The sequence below is a fragment of the Rhyacophila brunnea genome, unplaced genomic scaffold, assembly GCF_057557595.1.
Source record: "Rhyacophila brunnea isolate RB1 unplaced genomic scaffold, BYU_Rbru_1.0 scaffold_5, whole genome shotgun sequence".
Taxonomy (NCBI): Eukaryota; Metazoa; Arthropoda; class Insecta; order Trichoptera; family Rhyacophilidae; genus Rhyacophila; species Rhyacophila brunnea.
Window position 1 is genome coordinate 27,148,574 of NW_028233170.1, and position 23,189 is coordinate 27,171,762.

Genomic DNA, 23,189 nt, shown 5'->3' on the forward strand with positions numbered 1-23,189 from the left:
TACTTAAGTGATGATTTTTTTTTTACCATGTCCGATCCGAATAAGATCATAAATGGGCCTCCGCGGAGTGGAGGTTGTGTTTTTTTTTTTTTTAATTATTAATAACCATGTCCTTGCTTTTTCGTACAAGGTGGTTGTTAGTAATAATTTTGAACAATCACAAACACCCAGGCTTTGAGAAAAACAAAATGTGTTTTTGTCATGACCGGGAATCGAACCCAGAACTCTCGGGTGGAAGGCCAGCGCCTTACCCACTGCACCACGAGAGCCGCCTGAGGTTGTGTATTAAGGCTATACTTAATTTGGGGCACGGTCTAAAACGATCGTGACTACGCGACGCTAAGATTGTGCAAACGACGTGTGCAGAACAAAACATAATTTGTCATACAAATTCAACACGCCTCATTAATGCAACACGCATTAATGTTCTGTTTATTGTTCTATAACTAACAATAATAATAATATATTCACTGACATGTTTTCTTTTTCAAGTAAATGGGTAACGTTTTTTAGTCATCTTTACACGATTTAAGAATTAATACCCCCGTCGCCATCACGAAACAAATGTTCACAGCTCGACTTTTGCTCTCCGATTGCCAGCGAGTCCAAAATTTCGTCGCACCTTTAGTTGAAAATTATTTGCCGTTTCACTGAAATATGCACTTAAACGATTTTGTTTTTACGAGAAATGGATGTTAACCACTTGCTCAACCTATTAGGTCTATAATCTGACTCATACACAAATCAAAATCAATATGTGCACTTGCCAGACCCAGGATTCGAACCTGGGACCCACGACGTTATAGGACGACGCTTAAGCTGCGCGGCCATCGTGGGCTACATGATAAATATAATTATTGGTATGTTGTCTTTTACTAATGAAAACAACTAGCGTCGCAATGTGCTGAAATAAGAAAGATACAAACGTTTTCATACAAAAATACTATTTAAAAAAACCGAGCAAATTCAATGTATTCTGAAAATATGCTGAATATGTTTGAAAAAATTACCACGCGTATTATACTGAAGATAAAACATTATAATACATTCATTCACCAAACATAACTTTTGACGATATTAACCGGAGTGTGTCCTTTAGAATTTGAAATAAATATAATGAGTTTACATGATGAAATCTATTTACCTATATCGCCGATTTTTTATTTTTGCCCATCCCTGAATATTTTAGGAACCATAAGGTAAATAAAAAAAATATATTTTAAAAATCAAAGAATAACTTCGTTTTTCGTTTGCAGTCAATAATTTATTATTTGCCGGTGAATACATATCTTTTTCAATACTTTTAAAATATTGTTATTGGATTTGTATACATACTCTGCATACAATAATATTTTAATACTTGATCAAGTATGATAGAAATGAAGCACATACAAAATACGTCATACTTTTTACGTAGAATAGGTACGCCTTTGAAAGCAGTCTTGTTATGAAATAAGTACACAATTTTTAACAGAATAATTGCTAATAATTGATAGATAGTAACACAATTATTATCAGAACACACTGCACGTGCGTGTGAAGTGCGGGGAAGGGCGCGAAAGATAAGACTTAATTGCATGAAGACGTATTCAACGTTTAAACACACGATGTAGGATAACGCTATTTTTTTGCGTAGATGAGGGCTTTACAAACAAAAGTAAGTCACCATTTTTGAAAAATATTGGCAAGCCAATACAAATGTTTTCTGTCTTTCTTATAAGTTCATAGGTAAAATTTCTGAAAAAAGTATTTTTAAATATTGTTTGTATACTAATAATATTTTAAAATACGTTTTTATTGACTCCCGTTTTTGTTTATAGAGTTCTCATAATAATTAAAATAAACATAATTATATAGTTTGATAATTTTCACCATATAGCGTTAAAATAACGTGCCATAAAGTCTATCAAAAAATAGACACAGATAAATGATCATAGATTAGATGTAGGTATTTATATTGAAAAATTTGAAAGACTAATAATTGTACAGGGAATATTTTCCGTGAATTTTTAACGACGCTAAGTGATTTAATAGTCGTCAAGTTGGCGCAGCTGCGTCGGAAAATTTTACGGGAAACTTTCCCCGGCAAGAGAAAACGTACGGAAATTCATTATTATTTAAGAAAGCCGCGAGCAGTATGGAAGTGTTGTGTCAACTTTAAGCCGAGTTAGTCGCCAGACAAAACTTTTTTACGAGCCCTTTCGTTGAAAGCCATGCCCTGCGGTGATGGCATACCCTGTATTTATATTTATTTATACTAACCCCTTTATAAATCCGGCGTACGTATATATGCAGTAACCTATGAAATACAATTGTGGGAATTTCCAGTTTTTTATAGCTATTTCGGTATGAAACATTGTATCTGAATATTTTCGCAAATGAAATGACAGACGTGTGCCAAATGAAGTAGTAATACAATTAAGATTCTTAGGAGATTTTCTCATATGTGTTAGCCATCTCGACCAGCACATATATCTTACCAGTATAATTACAATGAATATATACTCATGAATCACACCGTATATTGAAAGCATTAATACTTTTATGACGATATTATTTCCTACAATGTTTATAAGTCATGTCATAAATAATGAAATTAGTACCAAACGCAATAAATAGAAAATATCCATTAAATAAACAATGTACACTTTTGCTAAATTTAGACGTGTATTTTTTATAAGAAATGAATTAAAATAAAAAATAATATTCCGATCAATTCTATTTTTTACTGACTAAAAGCGTGTATTTGTATATTATATTTATAGAATGTTGATCGACGTTTCGATTCCATTATGAATATGACGTCAATCGAATAGAATAATTTATGTTTACTCAGTATCGTATTACATATTTCTTAGAGACAGTGAATTATAAAAAAATCTACTTTACACAGATAAAATATTGAATTTTTACATGTTTTATTTCGTACTGAATAAATTGGATATTATTTTTCCAAAATAATGAAGTTTGATCAAAATTAATATTTTTTTTGTAGTTATGTATACATACATATTTATTCACTAATTCGCCATTTCAGTTGAAATTATAGTCAACTAATTATTATAAGAATCAAATAATACACAGGTAGGTACTCAATATGTTACGCTGGTGGGTTTAGTCCATTGTAGATCAATGATTTACTCATAGTCAGACCGTCAGACCGTCACACAAAACTATAAACTTCGTTGGCAAATGGTAAACTGTTTATAGAAAATGGTGATACCTAGTTGTATATTGAAATAGATTGTAATAATTTGAACGAAATATGCAATCAAAATTCTTCATTTATAACAGGTTACCGCATTGCATTCGAAGTTAATCACTAACTTGCACTACCAACGTAATTCGCAATTCAGAGCCACAGCCATGTTTTGTTATTATATTATATTCATTTATTATCAATGCAAATATTATGATATTTTATGTGTAGTTATTTAAAGTCGTAATTTTATATATTTACGTGTTTTAGTGGCACCTTATTACGGAGATTACTATTAGAGACTTTTGTTATAATTTACGTTGCCTGAAAACACACGAAACTAGTAGCATTTTAACCGGAGATTAATCTTACTTTGTTCATTTTAAACATTCAAAAAGCGATTTGTTTTAATCCTCAGAGCTGCCGCTGGAATATTCACGAATCTCCACCTCGATCAGTGCGACTCGGCCTTGTCTGAGCTATTCGGTGGTCCACATCGCTGCGATGCTAAGACAACAACGGTAAGAGTCATTCACTCACTATCTTACATAAATTACGAGATACTACTTACTACAACAATACGTAATTATCATGTCTGTTTTGGTTGTAAAAATATTTGCGCGAACTGCAATAACCTAATTTTATTTTATTGATAAAATCTTGCTATTCGATGCAGCTGAAAAAATGAAACGGTGGTGAATTAATTGACTTAGAATAGTTTTATATAGTTTTCAAGATTGTATCATCATTCTTCTATCGAAAGTTGTTGACCAATTTTTAAAGTTACGCCTCGGATATTGACAAAACAGAACATGGCAAAACAGAACAGCCAGGGGAAAAATGAAACATTGTTTGTGGAATCTATTTAGGTTAGGTTAGGTTAGGTCATTATTTCGTTGTACCTAGTCACCCAATCATTTCGAACATATTATTATATTGATTAAGATCAGATATCCTAAGCTTACCGGCAAAGTCCCGTTTATTTTTGGCTTTCAAGCGATTAGAAATGCAGAAATTATGTATATAATTTGATTTATTATGGCTTATTGAAAATCTGTGCTATTAAAAATCTATCAACATAATAGAGATAGGACAATTATTTCAATATTAAATCTATATTTTTCCTGAAAGGTCAAGTTATAATTATCGTTGTTATGTTTTGTCATGTTCTGTTTTGTCATTTTCTATTATGTCATGTTCTGTTTTGTCATGGAACCATAAGTATCATGTTCGATCATAAGAAGATCATATGAGCCTTCGCAGAGTGGAAGTTTTATTAAACAGATTTTTGTTTTCACGAGAAATGGATGCCAACCTATCGGATTCATACTACCTACTACTACTACTACGTAACAACATGTATTTTTTGCTAGATCCGGGATTCAAACCGACGAAACTATGAGCCAAGCTACACTTGACCTCTCGGTCATTGTGGACTTTTTAGGTGATATATCTACGTTCCCTTGGATTATTGGTAGATTCTAAAAACTCTTCATTGATTCACATCTCGAAAGCTTCCAGTTTTCATTATTAATGAACTAAAACACTGAATTACGATGATAGTAGCCAGAAAGTTTATTGATAAAAAATAAAGCTTTCGTACTTTCCCCCCCTCCTACACCCCATATACCTATTACTTATACAGTTATTGTTAATGTTATATTACCATAATTTGGTCTCTATTTACAAAAATATACATATATATTATATACCTAACTATGTATCCGCCATTCTTCCAATGCCTTTTTTGTATATTAATATTATTAATTGAACATATTATGTTAAACGGATCAATATATACTAAGCCTGAATTACGCGAAGTCAACCCTCATGCAATAAGCATAAGAAAATCCATCATAAATAAAATTACAATAATATATTTAGGATAGATTAATTAAGGTTTAAAATAATTCAGTTAAAAAAAAGTCGACTACATATGTGTAATTTGGGGGGTATAACAATTTGATACATTTGAATACATCGAATTTGATATTTGGCGGTATACATGAGCGTGTGTATGATAATATTTTGACTTGACTGTACGAGCGGCATGAAAATATGCATTTGTATATTGTGCAGAGACTTGCGTAAGTCTGAGCCAGTCGCATATTAATTATTCTCGTTGCGTTTTTAGACGACACGGTCCAACCGTAAACTGATACTGTTCATAGACTTACGTGCCGTGTGGATACTGTATTATTATAGCCGTCATGTACTTGTGCAAAAAAAATGCGCAAATGAATTGCTCAAGTATGCAGTCTGCAAACGGCTTTATTATAGATCTTGGTATTGTTAAATGATGTTTATTAAATACCTACTTCGTATTTCATGTTCGTTTTTTATACGTATAACGCATCGTTACTCCAAAATACATAAAATGATACATGTGAAGGTTGACAGTGATGCCCCGAGAGTTAGGCAGGTCATGAGTTACACGGGGGCGGCACATTATAAAGTGCGGCAAATGAAGGAACGAATACAACTACTTATTACAACTTTTGAGAGCAGTGGCAGTTTTACCATGGAGAAAACGCTGTTGTCACTTCATTATAAAGTATAGATATGTTAGTTTAGAAACCATTTAAAATCCTGACAATATATCTAACTATTATTGTATTGTAATGGCGGTTTTTCGCACAGATACAATTTTTACAAGGGTGCCTCCAAATCTGTCAGCACCATAGACCTCCATGTACCCAAAACCACCACTGTATGATAGTAGATTTCATGGAATACTCTAATTCTTAGAAGATGGCGTGTATGTGAATTTAAAGATTTTCGTTGGTGTATTTGTATGTTTATGTCCGAAATTTGAAATAAACAATAAAATGCTTAAGTAGATAGATACCCAACGAATTTGTAGACAATTTAAAACCAAAAATGAAAGGGGACTGCATTCTAAGTCTGTTTTAGGATGGCACTTTGCCTAGGGACGTCACTGAAGGTTGGAGGTATCGATTTAAATTCTTGGCACCTTTCGAGCATCCTTGTACCTCTATCTTGTCTTACAACCAGGGCTGGGCATAACAAGTGCGAGGCCCTAGGTATATTATTTTCCCCTCCAAAAACGGTTAATGGGTTTGCTTAAATTACCATGGTTTATAAGAATATTTTAACATTTTGATAATAAAATTAATATCATCACTATTTACATAATCAAGATGATATTATTATTGCCTTTATATCGGTAAATTATTTAGAGTTTTAACACCTAATTCTTCAGAAATATATATAAGTATATATATATTACCATGTCTCGATCCTAATAAGATCATATGGGCCTCCACTGAGTACAGGTTCGTATTAACAGATTTTTGTTTTTATGACAAATGGATGTTAGCCACTGGCTCAACCTATTAGGTCCATACTCTGACTCAAACAATCAAATATTGAAAAACAATATTATGTGTACTTGCCAGACTCAGGATTCGAACCTGGAACCCACAACGTTATAGGCCGACGCTTAAGGTGATTAATCAGTGAAACGGCAAATAATTTTCAACCATAGGCGCGACGAAATTTTGCACTCGCTCCCATTCGGAGAGAGAATGTAGAGCTGGAAACACGTCATTTTGCTTTGTGATGGCGACGGCCGTAATAATTCTTAAATCGTGTAAAGGTGACTTAAAACGTTACCCATTTACTTTAAAAAGAAAACATGTCAATGAATATAATAATATTGTTACTGATAAAACAATAAACAGAACAATAAATGGACACATGTTGGATTTATAAGACAAATTATATTTGGTTTGACATGCCTCATTTTCACCCGCGACCCGCAATCCGCGCATCGCCTAGCGACGATCTTTTTAGACCGTGTCTCAACTAAGGTATGGCCTTAAGCCTTCACATATAGCATTGCAAGACAGTATCATAGGTACTGACCGTTTTTTCCGTTTAACAATATTGTTTTTCACTGCATCTTGCAAAAAGATGATTCTACTGCACAATAGCCCAGAGTTGTTAATGTTTTATACTTACTCAGATATCTGATTTAAATAAAAAAAATACTAGCTTTAATATATAGTTAATTTTTATTTTTATTGCGACTCTCCATGTTATGGTGCGCATTGGGCCCAATCGGTCCAATCGCCCTTAGAACGGGCCTGCTTATAGCGTCTCCATTAAGTATTCTACCACTCCCAAAGGAGGCAGCACCAGTAACTGGGAATCATTAATCTATATAAATGTTTTTTATACTACCTAGTTGTTGATGTTATATTTACTGGCGTATTAGGTACTTACCTAAACTAGATCATACAACATAAGGTAAGTACATACCTTTCATATAATTGCAATATCCGTACTAACTGTGGTTATATTATCTGTCGTAGTTTATTGATTTCACTCCACAATCGTTGATATTATTATTTTATTCATTCTAAAACACAAGTATTTCCACTCCAATTGCGATGTGAGATAAACCAACAAAAAACAATGCACACTGACATCGACCATCCAATCATATTTGTGGCAGAAGTTCTCAATCACATATGTATTATCATTCCTTAAAATAATAATGGGCGATGTTTAAACAAAGAATTGGTTTATTTTAAAAGATATTATTGAGTTTGACATATCTATCACGAACATCAGGTACCTAGTTAAAAAAAATGTAGAATTAACAAGAAAATATATTTTGAAACGGTAAAACGCTTGATTAATTAACTAACCTACGGGGGACTTTAAAAATTGACTAGAAAGTGTTTAATGACTTCTAATCAGACCTAGTTATCAGACGGTACTTTTTTGAAAAAAAAACTCACTAAGTTGTATGGCAACTTAACGAATTAAAGAAAAAACTATCCAACTCGAAAAAACTTTATTACATGATAATATGAAGTTTTTGTAGGTAGTTAAATTGATTTATACGTCAAAAGAAACTTGAATTTATATGATAGTAGTCATGCAACAAAATTCGCTAATATGTGCGACTGGGTTTTATGGTTTGTATCAAGGTACCAATAAAAGGTTTAAGTTCTGTCCGGTGTTATGTTATATTATTTTCAGCATTTTTTCTAATATGTATCTATGTTTCTGAGGTGTTTTCAAATTATGTGTATTTAATAAGGAATGTCGTATTCTAAAATCTTAACATTAATCGTAGTAACATAAAGTAAACAATCACCACCAAGGCTTTGATAAAATTATTTAAATATATTGTGATCTCACCGAGCATCTAGTTCGGAGACCCCGGATGAAAGGCCAGCACCTAACACACTGGACTACGAAGACCACTGGGACTAGTTAGTATCCTAATCAAGGTAACCTATTATTGGTAAAATGATTGAAATCAAAAATTTTGCGAATTTATTTAAGTACTGCAGTTGCATCATTACCTGTTCATTTCATCGTAATTAAGCCATAGATATGGCAAAATTAGTAAAGAACGTGCTCGAAAAACAAGTTAGAGTGCTATCCGGCAGCATACGTCATGTGTTTCTGATGAGGTTTTTTCAATTTAAAGTTAATTTGTGTTCAATAAAGATTGTTCGATTCTTAAATGTTGTGAATTATTTGTTGAATAAAAAAACGATTACATAAATATAATAAGTAATTTTATTGTTTACTGCCAATCCTAGGTAGAAGGCAAAAAAATAGTCTGTTATTATATATACTATTGATATGCAATATTTCATAGATCCACTAATATAACTTGAAAATTCCTGCTATGTTCTGTTAATGTCACTATGTGGTTATAGAATTGCACGGTGGCATGCATTCGAGACGTAAGCGACCATGCACAGTAAGTTCTTCTGTAATCTGGTTCATATTATTCCTTACTTACGGGTATACATTATTAGGGATTTGCAATCCCGGATAGAATTCTCAATTCCGGGATTTAATTATACGATCCCTTATCTAATATTGCAGAAAATATTGACCGTCAAAAAAACCGTGTTTGTTTTGTATTTTTTTTTGCAATTTAAAGAAATTTACGACACATTGGTATTCACATTTAGTGGCATTTTTTAATATTTCGTATGATGTTTTTAGTGGGTAAGTTCATTAGTTACTTAACTTAATTTTTTACATTTTTTTGTGATGATGAACTGAAATTACCATTATAATACCGAAAAGAAATAAGTAGATAGCTAGATATATCCTCATTATTTAATAAAATAACTACTGATTTATAAAATATAAATGATATTAATCCTATCGACCGAGGGTACTTTAATTTGGTTTTAAATTCTAATGGATTTAAGTTTTGTACTATTTATTCAATTCATATTAAAAAAAAATAAAGCATATAATTTGTTAAGTTTTACTAATATAACTTTTTTAAAGTCTGACATTTTTTACCAATTATGGATTATTAATACCCATTGTTATTTATTATTAGTAGGTACCTACTTATATTATTATTATTTCTCATTAGTCAACTCCATTAAATTTACGTTACCCAGGGCCGTTGTTTTCCCAGTAATAGCGATTTTACGCATATTGAATGTATTATTAGTGATTAGGTATCTAATGATCTATATATATACATATATATATATATATATATCTATTTATTTTTTCTGTATATTTATCTATATTAGATATCTATATTTTTTTTTACCAAAACTTATAACTTTACAACTATTCATAATTTGTTTGTTATATTTTTATTGGGATCTTGACTTAATAGGTAGGTGATAAAATTTTCACCTTCTTTATTGAATTGATTATTATTATATAAGCTAGAATTAAGTGTATGTATTCGTTGTCAGTATGTATTTACTATTGGTGAGTGTGCATACTGCCTCAAGATGCTGAAAGGCGAAACCCGGATCACACAAACGACTCTATTGGACTAGTACAGAATTTAAATCAATTAGAAATTAAATATAAATAAATTAAATAACATTTCTTTGTTTATTATTGTACTAATTTATTGAGAGATTATTTTTCTTAAATAATATGTACAAACTTCATTATCGTTATCTATATTTTTTGGTTAGTTAAAAATCGTATAAAATCTCATTGGTAAATCGCGGAATCTCGGGATTAATATATCGAACGGGATTCTGGGATTCAGTATTTCAAGATTGCAAACCCTATCGTATACAGTACGATATACGATTTGCGAGTGTAGTATATGACATATTATTAACACGAGTGCCTACTCATCAGTCTCGTATATTACCGTTCTGATGCTACCTTGTAAGTGACCACGGTCAATTTAAACGGCATTCGTATCGTAATATTATCGTTATTCAAAGTAAAAAATAATAAACGATAATTTTATTGTTTTATTCCTAAAATATTTTTAGCGTATGTACGAGTATCTAGGTAATTATTTCTACTATTCTTGTAGCTAAACAATAAATTATGAAGTACCACGGTCGCTCAATATTGATAATTTTATAAAAATATTTATTATGCATGGTTTCTATATTAATATCCATAACTACATACCTATATATTCTGTATATATTTTTATTCTGCACATTTCACAGATATTCTCACTTATATTTCTACAACCAATACAAGTTAATAAAATATTTATTCGTATTCGTTGCGGTAACCGGACAAAACAGAACATGAAGAAACAGAGCAATGACAAAACATAACAGCCAGTGGAAAAAATAATTTTTGTCATCTATTTATTAATTTGTATTAATTATAAAACTTATAATAATATAATATTTATTATCACTGTATGTTGGCCATTCGGCGTAAAAACCTCAATTTACCTGCTTGATTTTTATTATAATTATGCACAACTGTTGCCACTCGATTACTATATGGATCTCATACTTTTTTTTAACCCCAAGGTGACTTGTATGAACATTGGCTAATAATAATCGCTGGGAAGCTATATCTCGTCTTAATCCGACTAATAGGTTCCAATTGCTTGGGTGACTACAATGAAACAACGATTTTAAGGCGCTGTGAAAACCTTCACAACAATTTGTAGTTTTAGGACATCTCCCAGCAGCATCCTCAAAATGATTCCATGTTCTAATTTTATTGGAAAGAGAGGTGATCTTCCTGTTTTTTTATGTCCAGAGAATTATTTAACGCATTATTTCATTATACCTAGTCACCCAAGCATTTTGAATATATTAGATTATTTAAGATGAGATATACCTAGTTTGTCCCGTTTATTTGAGGCTTTGCAGCGATTAGTAATACACAAATTATATAATTTGATTTTTTACGGCGTATTAAAAACCTATACAACATAATATAGAGATACGACAATTTCAATATCAAATTATATTTTTCCTGAAATATCATAGATCTGTTTATCGCTGTTCTGTTTTGTCACCGTTCTGTTCCTTGATGTTATGTTTATTCATGGAACAATTCTTTTAACCAGTTTATTGGAATGCATCCTACTATACATCTTTATGTATTCCCCAAAAGTATAAAAATATATATATAAGAATAAGTCTACTAACTAACCTACCACACAGATAAATACAATCGCTGTATTTAACTCAATTATTAAATAAAATTGAATATATTACTCATAGACAAACACTCATCTAATAGTTATTAAGATATGCCTTAATTTAATAAATATATGTAGGTACATAATAGTGTTTAATTTTTAATAATCCCAAAAAGTCGCATATCAATTCAGCGTTGGCCAATTTTCTGGCCAGATCTCGCATTATTGAATATGCAAAATACGCATCAGGTATAAATAGGTATAGCGATAAATCTAGAAGTTTTAAATTTCCAATAGAAACGCTAGTATATTGCACCAGATTTACTTGAAAATCAACGTGCTGACTGTTTGTGCATATTAATTACAATATTGCCAACGTACTATTATTATAATATTTGTTCTATAATATTGGCCCCGCGTACTATGTAGTAATCTCAAATGTACTGTGATTTTGAAATTTACGATACAATCTGCACAGTAATAAAAAAATGTTGAATCTGACAATTCTGATCAGTGAATCGTGAATGATAGTTATCTATACCAATGTTTCTTTACCTTTTTACATCCGCGCATCCGCATCATCAAACATTGTTTTGCGGACCATCAACATTGGAATAAAATAATAAATATTATTATTTAAACTATTTTTGAAACAATTGTAGAAATATAATACAACCCCACTTCAAATGTTGGGTTTCTAGGTAACTATTTTTGAACTGCAGAAAGTTTTTGCGGCCCACCCAAAAATCTTCGCGGACTACCGGTTAAGAAACTATGTTCTATACTACATATCATCTGGAACTGTAATTAACAATAACTCTATCTTGTGATTACGAGTATTGAATGTGTTGACAGAGTTTATTGTATGTGCCGTGTTTTTAGTAGCGTAATTATGCTGGATTGCCAGGCGTATCATCAAATCCATCCTTGATGCACTAATCACGATTGCAGAAAGAACATTAAAAGAGGTAGAGGAATACCACCCGCTGGACGATGCTGACTTGTCTCCAAGATAACTGGACGACGAACATCTGGGCGCCGCACAGATGAAGGAATCGAGTAAAGAAATACATGTTACAATTTTAACTTGCTTCGATTCGATTCGATACAGATGATTACAGGGACAACTAAAAAATAATTATAAGTAATATAAAAACTGCTCACGAAGATCACGATATCAGTAACTAGTCAACGACTGTGGAGATTATCATTAGAATTACACATGTTTCCATTTTATTATTGTTCCTAATAATATTATCAATAGTGTGTTCGAGAACTCATTACCAACGTATGTTTCGTAAGATTTATTCAATGACACATAACATGACTCTTCGTATACATAACCATCAAAGAGAAACAATACATCTTTGTTAGATAAATGCCAAAAGAATAAATCCGTTCGCAATGTTGTCTCTCCGCGATGGCGACTTAAGAAAGCAAAGGGTTAACTTAAGCCCCGATACCAGAGCATAGAGAGAGAGTGAGAGCAAAGAGAAAGAGAGGGCGGAGAGTAAAGAGACGGAGATCGCCGCACATCTGTAATGGCCGGATAAGCTTTGACCGGGCCAAAGTTAAATTAAATCCGTTAGTCTGAAAGCTCGGGTCGCGAAAGTATTTTGTCACTACACTGACCGCGCTCGAGCACCTATGTAGCTATTACATTATGTATTATTATTAGGTATAACATGATACGAGATTTCTTCTGTTACTGCGGTAGCTGGTACGACATGTGATTTTGTTTTTGAATGATCCATTTACAAACACCGCACGTGTGCATAATATGTTTTGTAATATTTTAAAATAAAATATAGATAACACTGGGAAATCAAATCATATCTACATATTAGACAGGAGTAGTAATGTCTAATAACTTCGATGTCCTTAAACTTGCCACCGGATACGATTATAAAAAAACAACACACACGTATCTAATGCTATCAAAATCAACATCAAAGTCGGTATACATCGCGCTGAACAATTATTAAGCACCCCATTTTAATATTCTAATACAGGTAAACTGTAAAAATAATATATCCTACATGTTTTTCAATAGATATCTTACAAAAGGGACTGACCAATCTCTTAGTGTGCTTTATGAATACTTACGGTATACAAATCGATGACATTCGGCTTTATCTCCTGACCGTTTTTATGATTGTATGACCTAACCAATGTCTTTAGAATCGTCGTCCCGGCAATGATATTGCATAAACGCTTTGTTCGGGGACAATGGAGTTTTACGATATCTTCGGATGTAAGATTCCCCCGAGACCGCCCCCTTTCTAATATTAGGGTAATACATTGATATTATTTCGCGATAATAAATGTCCCTTAGTAAATATATAATGTATCCACGATTGTTAAGAAAAAAAGAACTCCTTTCAATGGATCAGGCGTTAGTTTGCTTTGATGGCTTACTTAGTAAGATTAATTTAATATTATATTTTAATGAAAGATGATACGTATGTTTCCACAGGATTGCTATATGCTTGGGATACTTAGCCTAGTCTTATTAAAGGCTAAATTACACGATCCCCTGATCGATTACGCCGATTGCTCTCGATCATGAAATATCGGTTTTTTCGATCACTCATTGGTTCAGTGGCCACAGTATAATATAATCATTTCAATTTTTTGTTCACGACTCAATCGAAATTTTGTTTCGACCCAACGGTCGACAATTAGCGTATGTTCTCGGGAATCATTGACCAAACTGTCACCGATCAGAAATATGAGTGACGACTCTAGCGAACGATTCAATATGACATTTAAAGATTGTAGACAATCGGTACAGACGATCGGCTTGAGAATCTGGCGGTGTAATTTGAACTTAACGACCTATTAGGGCGGCCCAGTGGTCATATTATGCATATTAGAATATTGTCTCTTGGGTACCATTATATAACTTGATTTATCTCGATCTATTGCAATTTAAGCAGTTTTGAAACATCTATCACATTTAATTTTTCTTTTACTTTATTAATTTTGTTGAAGAATATTTGTGTAAATTGAATTTCAATTAATTAATTAGAAAATACGTCAATAATAAACTAATGTTAAAATAAACTCTTCTACAGTATTGATTCTGTATACATATCCCTAAAAACCAAAAACATGCCAGTTTTTCACAGTACTTACATAAAAAAAAATATAATAGCATTATTATGTTTGGCGGCGATGGTTTAGAAATTATGGAGTCATTTTTTTATATTAAATACATATAACACAACTGGCGAAATAAATTGCTGAATCAACAGGTGCTATTTTGGTCACCACAGGCTTCTGAAATCGCGGCACTCTTTATAAAAAAAACTAAAACAACTCTATTATATACAGTATAAACGCATGTATCAGACTGCCGAGCACTCAGAAAACATGAAGAAATAAGGATATCTTTGAGAGTAGAATCTTAAAAAGAATATTTGAGGCTGTTCAAAAAGATGAGATTTTCAGATTGAGGTGTATTGAGGAGCTGTACATACTTTATGGGAGCATAAAGATCACGTGACGTATGAAAATTCAAAGACTACCTTGCATCGGTTGCATGCTAAGAATGTGGTTATGTACGCATCTTCTGAGGTCAAAAGAATATCTGGACGGTCGAAACTGTAGCTGGCTGGACAGCGCTACAAGAGATTTACGAATGCTTGGCCAAAGAAACTGGGGAGTGATGATGATAAATGTCTTTTATAAGTTTGACTTGTTAAAAATTTTCTCATTAGGTGTGTGGATACTGCGATTTTTTGTAGATTTAACAGATCAATCAAGAGAACCTAACATGATAAAATTGTAGTATAAAAAATCTTTATTATCAATGCAATGAATAGCAAGATGGCTGTTATAATAACAGTATTTAATTATTATTGATTGCGTGGAGGATGTAAATTTCTTCTCCGGATGCTTCGATCAAAACGTTGCTAATTTTTGATTCATCGCTACCGATTCATATAGGATTTTATACAAATAAAATAGCTTACAAAATATAATAGCTTAGTAATGACTGTGCGGTTTATTTATGTAGGTTGATTCGATCGGGTTGTAAAAAGCTAATGTCGTTAGTCATCAGTTTCATCGGGGACTTTCCCGGACGGGTAGGGTCTGTCATTATCGCAATCAAGTTTCTCACAATGAAAAATATTTCTCATTGAAAATTTAAAATTCGCCCTAAAATAATAACTTAATAGAAAAGGTGTGAAAATTTTCCACAAAAGAGTCTTGCCTATTTCTTTGCATTACATTACAAATAGGTTAAAACGTACACAAGAACTTATAGGGAAAATTCAAATAATAATAGAAACTATTAGGAAAATGTTAGAAAGAGCTTTGTTAGTTTAATTATATTTCTTATACATTACAAAATTTTCAATTAATAAAGAAAATACAAACGCATAACCCTGTAAATAAACCAACAAAGTAAAAACAACAAATTCATTATTTAAAAAAAATCAATGTTGAATATACACGATTTAAAAATGTTGACTTATTCTTTTTGAAAATACACAATTTTCGAATAAAAGCCTAATACGAGTATTCTAATAATTATGACATATTTTCTTTGTAATCTGATTAAAATAAAATTAATGTATTTGTAAATCGAAATATTCAATATTTATGATAAATTGTAGGTACTTTTAAAAGATATTTCTTAGACTGTTAATAGAGACCTATAGTTACCCTATATTTTACAACGTTTTTTACAGCGTTTTTATTTGTTCGGTGGTTGTTTGTCCGGTACAAATCTTGCAATTAATTTTTAACTAACTTCCCGATTAGCTAGAGATTTTAAACTTTTAGAATATATCAGGACACGATGCCAATGCATTCTTTTAATACTTTTAGCCATCTTTAAGTAGAATTTAATTCATTTTCAGTTAATTCTGTTTTGTATGAAAAGATATTTTGGAAGCAATCCGTAATCCAATCTACTATTATTGGTTGCTAAGGGGGTGGTCCTAGCAACAAAATTATTAATATATACGTGCGTTACTATGGAAATCAAAATGACATTTCAGTATTCTATATTTGTTTGTTTGTTTGTTTTTTATTCACTTCATATCAAGTATAAGTTTGAGCATATTGAGCATAATAATTCAACAGGAAATTTAAAAACGTTCTATATAAAAAGTTCTTTTTATTTTGTAATTATTTATACCTCTAGTTTTAATGCAATCTCTCTTCATAGCCTTTGTCGCATTAGTGAGAATGGTGATCACTTAATTTACAGGCGTTTCCAATAATCTTCTTCTACTGTGGCGACCCTGCGCTGATCTTGTTTCTTCAATTATCGTTAATTCAGTCGCTTTTTGGTGATGCTGCTCCATCTAGAAGAGCGCACACCATCGCAACCTCCTCCTTTCGACGTTACCAGATATCACTATTCTCCCAGGCGTCTCGGATCTCTTCTTGTCACGTGACGGAATAATTGGAGAACTTGTCTCTTGCAGTTTTCAATCGATTAACGTACGCATAAAATCTAAATAAATTATATAACTTATTGAGAAACGTCCTAATTAGAAGAATCGTGGAACACATCTTGACCTACGCGGGGTTCGAATACGCGTCTTTCACTTGCTGGACGAGTGGTTCAACTAATAATAATTAAACTATTGATGAGTATTAGTTAAAATACTCGTTTTCGACCCCCGTTCGGGCCTAGCTTCTTTTCAAAGATTTATCTAATATGCATATTTCTGAGATTACTACATCAAATAACATTTAAATTATCAATGCATGTTTTGTACAACATCGTATATTTCTTTCGGTGCCGTCTTCTAACGAAAGTTGTGACCGAATTGTTGAAGGTACGAAGTATGTCTCCATCTTGACCCCTGCCTGCTAATATTTGCTATTTTACCGATTGAAAAATAAATACATAATTTGAGAGGGTAGTACAATCCCTAACACGGAAGATAAACAACAGTGGGAAGCATTTCGTTGCGTTAAATCCGCTTAAATTGGCCAAATCAAATGATATTTATTTATTCATACCGGGAATAAATATTTGCACTGGCGTCGGTCGCCACGAATCCGGACCGGGATACTCTGTTTGTGAAACTCCTTAACTCGTTGGGTCTCGTAAAACGGTTTAAAGAAAACTTTAAAAGATTTTTTTTAATCATCATCATCATTAGAACCCAACATGGGCTGTCTCTAGTAAACACATTCTCTTCGTTTTATGCATAGTCCAACCTGTATCCGGAAAATTGTACGTATGCTTTTCGCTGTATCACTGTTTACCGTGAGTTGTTGTATTGGAAACATGGCCAAATAGCATTGTTATCAAATTTATGTCTAAATAAAACACTTTAAAATACGTAATAAAAATCACCAGAATCAGGGCTTGAAATGGACCGGAGTGCCGTTCCTGTTGGTGAAATCGGTAAAATTATTGCTCCGTCTCGTGGAAAAAATAATTTGACCGTCTGAACCTAACTCAGGATATATTAGAAAATTTAATGAAGTACGCATAAAATTTGATAATTATGTAAATATCTTAAGAAAACTGTCGAGCGCTCCGTTTCGAATACTTTTCCATTTCGAGCGCTGACCAGAATACAAGGGAAAGACAGAAGAAAATAGTTAGGTAAGTAAATTAAAAAAATGTATATATTTATTTAATAAACCGTATATATTTAAATATAATTCTGTATGTTTCATGTTGTTTTGTGTTCCCTGATCTAAATGGATATAACTACAGGTTACAGTGGACTGTGTTACGGCGAACTGCATACGTGGTTGTACCCACCGTAGTATTCCGTATATGCCTTCGATGACCTTTCTCAATATCTTCTTATCAAACAATTACATCATAATACCCATATCATCTTTCATTAAGTAGGTTATGACAATGTATATGTTAATTTATGTAAATGGGGGAGTTTCATTCAATGGTTATGTATATTCAATTAGTATTAATTTTCTTTTTATGAATATGTTATATAATAACATTTTTTTAAATTATAAAAGTTTGATTTTTAATGATTAGTATATTAATTATTTCACACGTTATTATAGCATTTTGCCTTTTTTTGGAGAATTTATTAAAAAAAACATTTAAACTCAGATTAAGTTAAATAAACAGGTGGTGTGTTCCTATACAGTAATACAATATAGATGTGACTGTGAAATTGAAACCAATTCCAAGAATCGTAAACGCTGAACACGTCATGCCATTATTTTCCATAATGGATATTTCATTTTATTGAATTCATAATTAGTTAAATATACAGATGGAGTGTCTCTATACAAAAACCTCACGAAATAGTACTTATGCATATAATATATTGAAACCAATTTCACGAAGTATAAACGATGAACAAATAGCATACTAAAAGTTACCTTGTGTTCAATAGATGTATGGTCCGGACTTGTATTTAAATAATAATACTGTTTCCAGTGAAATTGTTTAAAAATAGTTGCGGCTGAAGGTGTTGAGTCAAGAGCGTACTTTGTGACGCACCATTTGCCCGCGTCATATTTGCATTATTCAGCTTTCAGCAGCGGAAGTGTCAACGTCCATTTCCTGCGTTCAGTCACAGTCACAGCCTTATTATTATATTACGATATGAAAAGTAGGTGCTACGTGGTGTGTCGTTAACACCGTTAAACTAAAGCCGAAGTTGGAGTTGGAACACTTTAAGTTATTTGACGGTACTCTTAACTTGAGACTTCATTCTTTAATGTCATTCCGGTAATAAATTTTAATATCACTGCTAGAATACAAATAATGCTCGGATAAAGCAGTTTTTGCATAATAATAGAATAGTAATACAGACTTAAACTATGTTTTATTTCGAAGGGTTAGTGCAGTTATTGTACCTACATAAAGTCAAATTTGGAAAGCGAGTAGTTATGAATAATTTTACTGGATTTTTAAAAACTAAATAATAATGTCGAAGTGTTGTATTATTTGCTGCCTATGTACTCATGACTCGTGACAGATTGTCTTAACATCTTCTTCTGCTTCAGGGCGCTACAGCCCTGTATGGGTCTTGGTCTCCTTCAGCATCTGCCTCCTCACCAGGTCTTCCTTTGTGTTCCGGCTTCCAGATTGTTAGTTTATTTGTCATGCGTGACTCGTGTATCTTGTGGTCTAGCCGTGTAATGCAGTCAAATTTGATATACTGCACAATATGCGGGCCCCCGTATAAAGCACACAGTTTGTAATTGTATCTTCGTCTTCACCCCAACTGTAAGACATTGATTTGTCCGAAGATTCCTCGCAGTACGCTCCGCTCAAATAAGCCCAATATTCTCCTCATGTTTTTTTAGTTATGCACTAGGTCTTATAGTCATACATGACAACTGGTCTTATTAGTGTTGTGTACAAGATGTATTTACCACCTTGTACGAAAAAGCAAGGGCATGGTTATTAAAAAAATTGCATTTCAAGTGTCGGTTCAATTCAGTGGTACTTAACACCATTATTAGACCAAAGCGACATATTATGTAACCTAGCTCAATTTTTCTTTTAATTTCGATTTCTAGGTTAATATCACTATTTATAGAGGATCTCAGGTACACGAAATTCTTGAGCCTCTCAAAAGTGCTATTGTGCGTCTTGCAAATTGGGAAATAAATCGCATGGAAAAGTGAAGTTGTTTTCAAATGAACATGCAATGCAAAGTTTCTTATATAGCAAACTTAGTTAGTTGACCGAATGTTTTTGTTTTGCTTAATTTTCATATGTTTAGGCTTCATTTATATAGAAGAACGTTTTTTTCGACCTCTTTGGCATATCCAGTTTTCACCGTAATTCAGCACTCGAAATGGAAAAACTTACGAACCGGAGCGCTCGACAGTTTTCTGAAGATTTTTATATGGTAAAGTTATCAAAGTTTATGTGTTTTTTTTTCATAAAATTAAGTGTGTTAGATTCTCTATTATATTATGGCCCATCCAGCTCAGACGGTCAAATTATTTATTCCACGAGACGGAGCGATAATTATATTACCGATTTCACGAACAGGAACGGCGCTCCGGTGCGTTCCGGTCCATTTCGAGCCCTGCCGTAATTGAGTTATAATACACAAAACGCCTGAATGCATCATACATTTAAGCTGTAAAAGTAATGTACGTCCAGATATGTTATTTGAAAAATATTGTTTCATTCAAATATGTATGTAATACTGATTCGTAATTCGATTTTTAATAAGAATACAAATGAATGCTCTTTGCTTTATGATGCTGCTTAATATTTTTTTTCACCTACACAATAAATAAATACTAGAGAGTTAATACGGACACAAAATTAAAAAAAAAAATATTACGTTTTGAATCATGTGGTATTAAATTTCATCTGCAACTAAAAACCAGAATGAGTGAGAAGTATGCCAAATACACAATTTCTGGAAAATATGTGACTCTTCTATTAGGCTCTCATAGACTGTTTGGGTAATCAAATCAAGAGCAATAAATTTAATGGTAAATAAAATGAATAATTATTCACGTTAGTCAACGTTGGTTTAATTAACGTTAAAATGGGTCAGATTTAATATGTTTTTTATCGTTAAAATTATATCAATATTTAATAGTGGATATATCCATAATTGTTACTAAGACTAGATACGTCTTAATTAATTCGCTTGTGATTTAAAAAAAAATCTAACAGTGATATCGTAATTACGTTGGATAGAGTCTCAAGTCACTACTGCAAGGTAGTCTTAAAAAACCATTAATTTCCAAACTTTCACGAAATTTTTGGATCAATAAAAGACTTAGTTGTAATACTCCGTATAAACTAAATTATCAATAAAAAGTGCTAGACACTAAATGTAAAATTGTAGTTGTATGTTTTTAGTTAATATATAGCGACTGACGAAGCAATTGATACAATTTGTTGTTTTCATCTATTACTGGGATCTCGGAATCTTGAGATTGTAAAAAATATTGATCTCGGGGTTGAATCTAATCTCCGACATTGCAATTTCTAGTAATAATTATTGTCGGACTAGTGGACTATTTTTGTAGATATTTCAATTTCCTATCAATGTAAAAATATTCATGTATTATATTTTTCTTATTCTTCTTCACAAAACATAAGAAAGTTTAATATTTTATTGTCAAAAATTATTGATTATTATTAACGTTTGCATTCTGCTGCGCCAATCTTTGTCAATTTCTCCAGTTCTATCTGTTCTATCTTTCATAATTCTGAAAAAATATATTTCATACCAAGCATTTATTTTGATTTTTTGGTGCAGTGCGAGTCGGAAGATGGTTGGGGCTTCAGGCGAGGAGGCTATATATGCGCCTGTCGACCTGGACACTATTCTCCGGGCGCCGATTCCTCTTGGCGGGGATTCTCCGGAGAACTGGTCGAGAGAGAGCCACTGGAACATCACAAGTAAGGCCACATTTATAATATGTTAATGATTTTTCAACAATAACGAATGACTTATTTTTAAGAAAAAAAATCATTTTTTCTTATTTTTTTTATCAAAAAAAAAAAAAACAAAACGTCAACACATATTTTATTAAATAAATGGTTTTCAAAACTTTCTGTACTTTATATTTTATAAATAATTTTACTAACTTTATCTTAACTTGCGTTCTATATGTGCCAACTTATTAAAATAATATTTCCATTCCATTAACATTATTTTACATTTAAAATATTATATTCATTTGACTTATTATATAATCGTTGTCGTAACGATTCTATTAAAATAATATTTCATAGCTTAAAAACTTTCTATTTTTTTAGTTTTTAAATTAAGTTCAGTTTTTGTTAAAAAAATTGTATTTATTTTTATTTCTAAAAAAACATATTTTAAAATAACCGTTACATTAATAAAACGTCAGTCATTTTTGTGGAAAGTTAATAGGGTTCTAATTATATTATTGAAATAATAATAACACAAATAAATATACTTACCATAGATTCTAATAGTAAAAAAAACACATTTGTATTACTTATTCGTTCCTATTTTGTATAGTACACATTCTGTGTGTTATTATCATTCGTCAAATTAAATAGCTATATCCTTAGGATGTTTCCTTATTGGTTGTACGCACGTTATTTGAAAATACTTGGTCATATATTTCCTAAATCTCTTCAATGGGGATATATGGATGCCATTTTATACTATTACTAAGTCCTGAATCAAAAAAACACCGTTCCTATAAATTCCGTTGTTTTTTTACAACCTATAACATATTATAGACAAGATAAATTGAAATATTCAATTCGACGTTTACATAAAACGATAATACATTAATATAATCTTGATTCCTAGGTTTTTTTTTTTAATTTGTAATATTAAAAATATTTTGAATTATTTTAGATCCTGAAATCCTAGAAAACATATTGGATCCAGTGTGATTCGAATACACATGTTTCACTTTCTGAATAATATAATATTATAATAATGACCTACGTTATATGATGTGTTCAAGATCATATTTATATTCATATTTTTAATTAAGGTTATGATATTTAGTAAGTATATAAATAATTATGACTTCTTAATGTATGTTTTATTTAAATACTATTAATGATTTTTCACTAAAATCAATTTTATGAAATTAAGGTAATATTCCTACAAAATTTCAACATCAAAAAAACATTTTCCCATTACAAAAAACTGCGATGTATAT

The 23,189-nt window shown here is 31.7% G+C and overlaps 1 protein-coding gene across 2 annotated transcripts in view; it reads left to right on the forward strand.

Annotated features, from left to right (window-relative positions):
• smog (G-protein coupled receptor 158 smog) overlaps window positions 1–23,189 on the forward strand; it is a 198,292-nt gene that overhangs the window by 48,405 nt on the left and 126,698 nt on the right. For both annotated transcript variants that reach the window (XM_085955365.1, XM_085955366.1), the window contains exons 5-6: window positions 3,618–3,720; window positions 21,794–21,936. In XM_085955365.1, coding sequence (XP_085811491.1) covers window positions 3,618–3,720; window positions 21,794–21,936 — 246 coding nt within the window. The remainder of the gene's footprint in view (window positions 1–3,617; window positions 3,721–21,793; window positions 21,937–23,189) is intronic.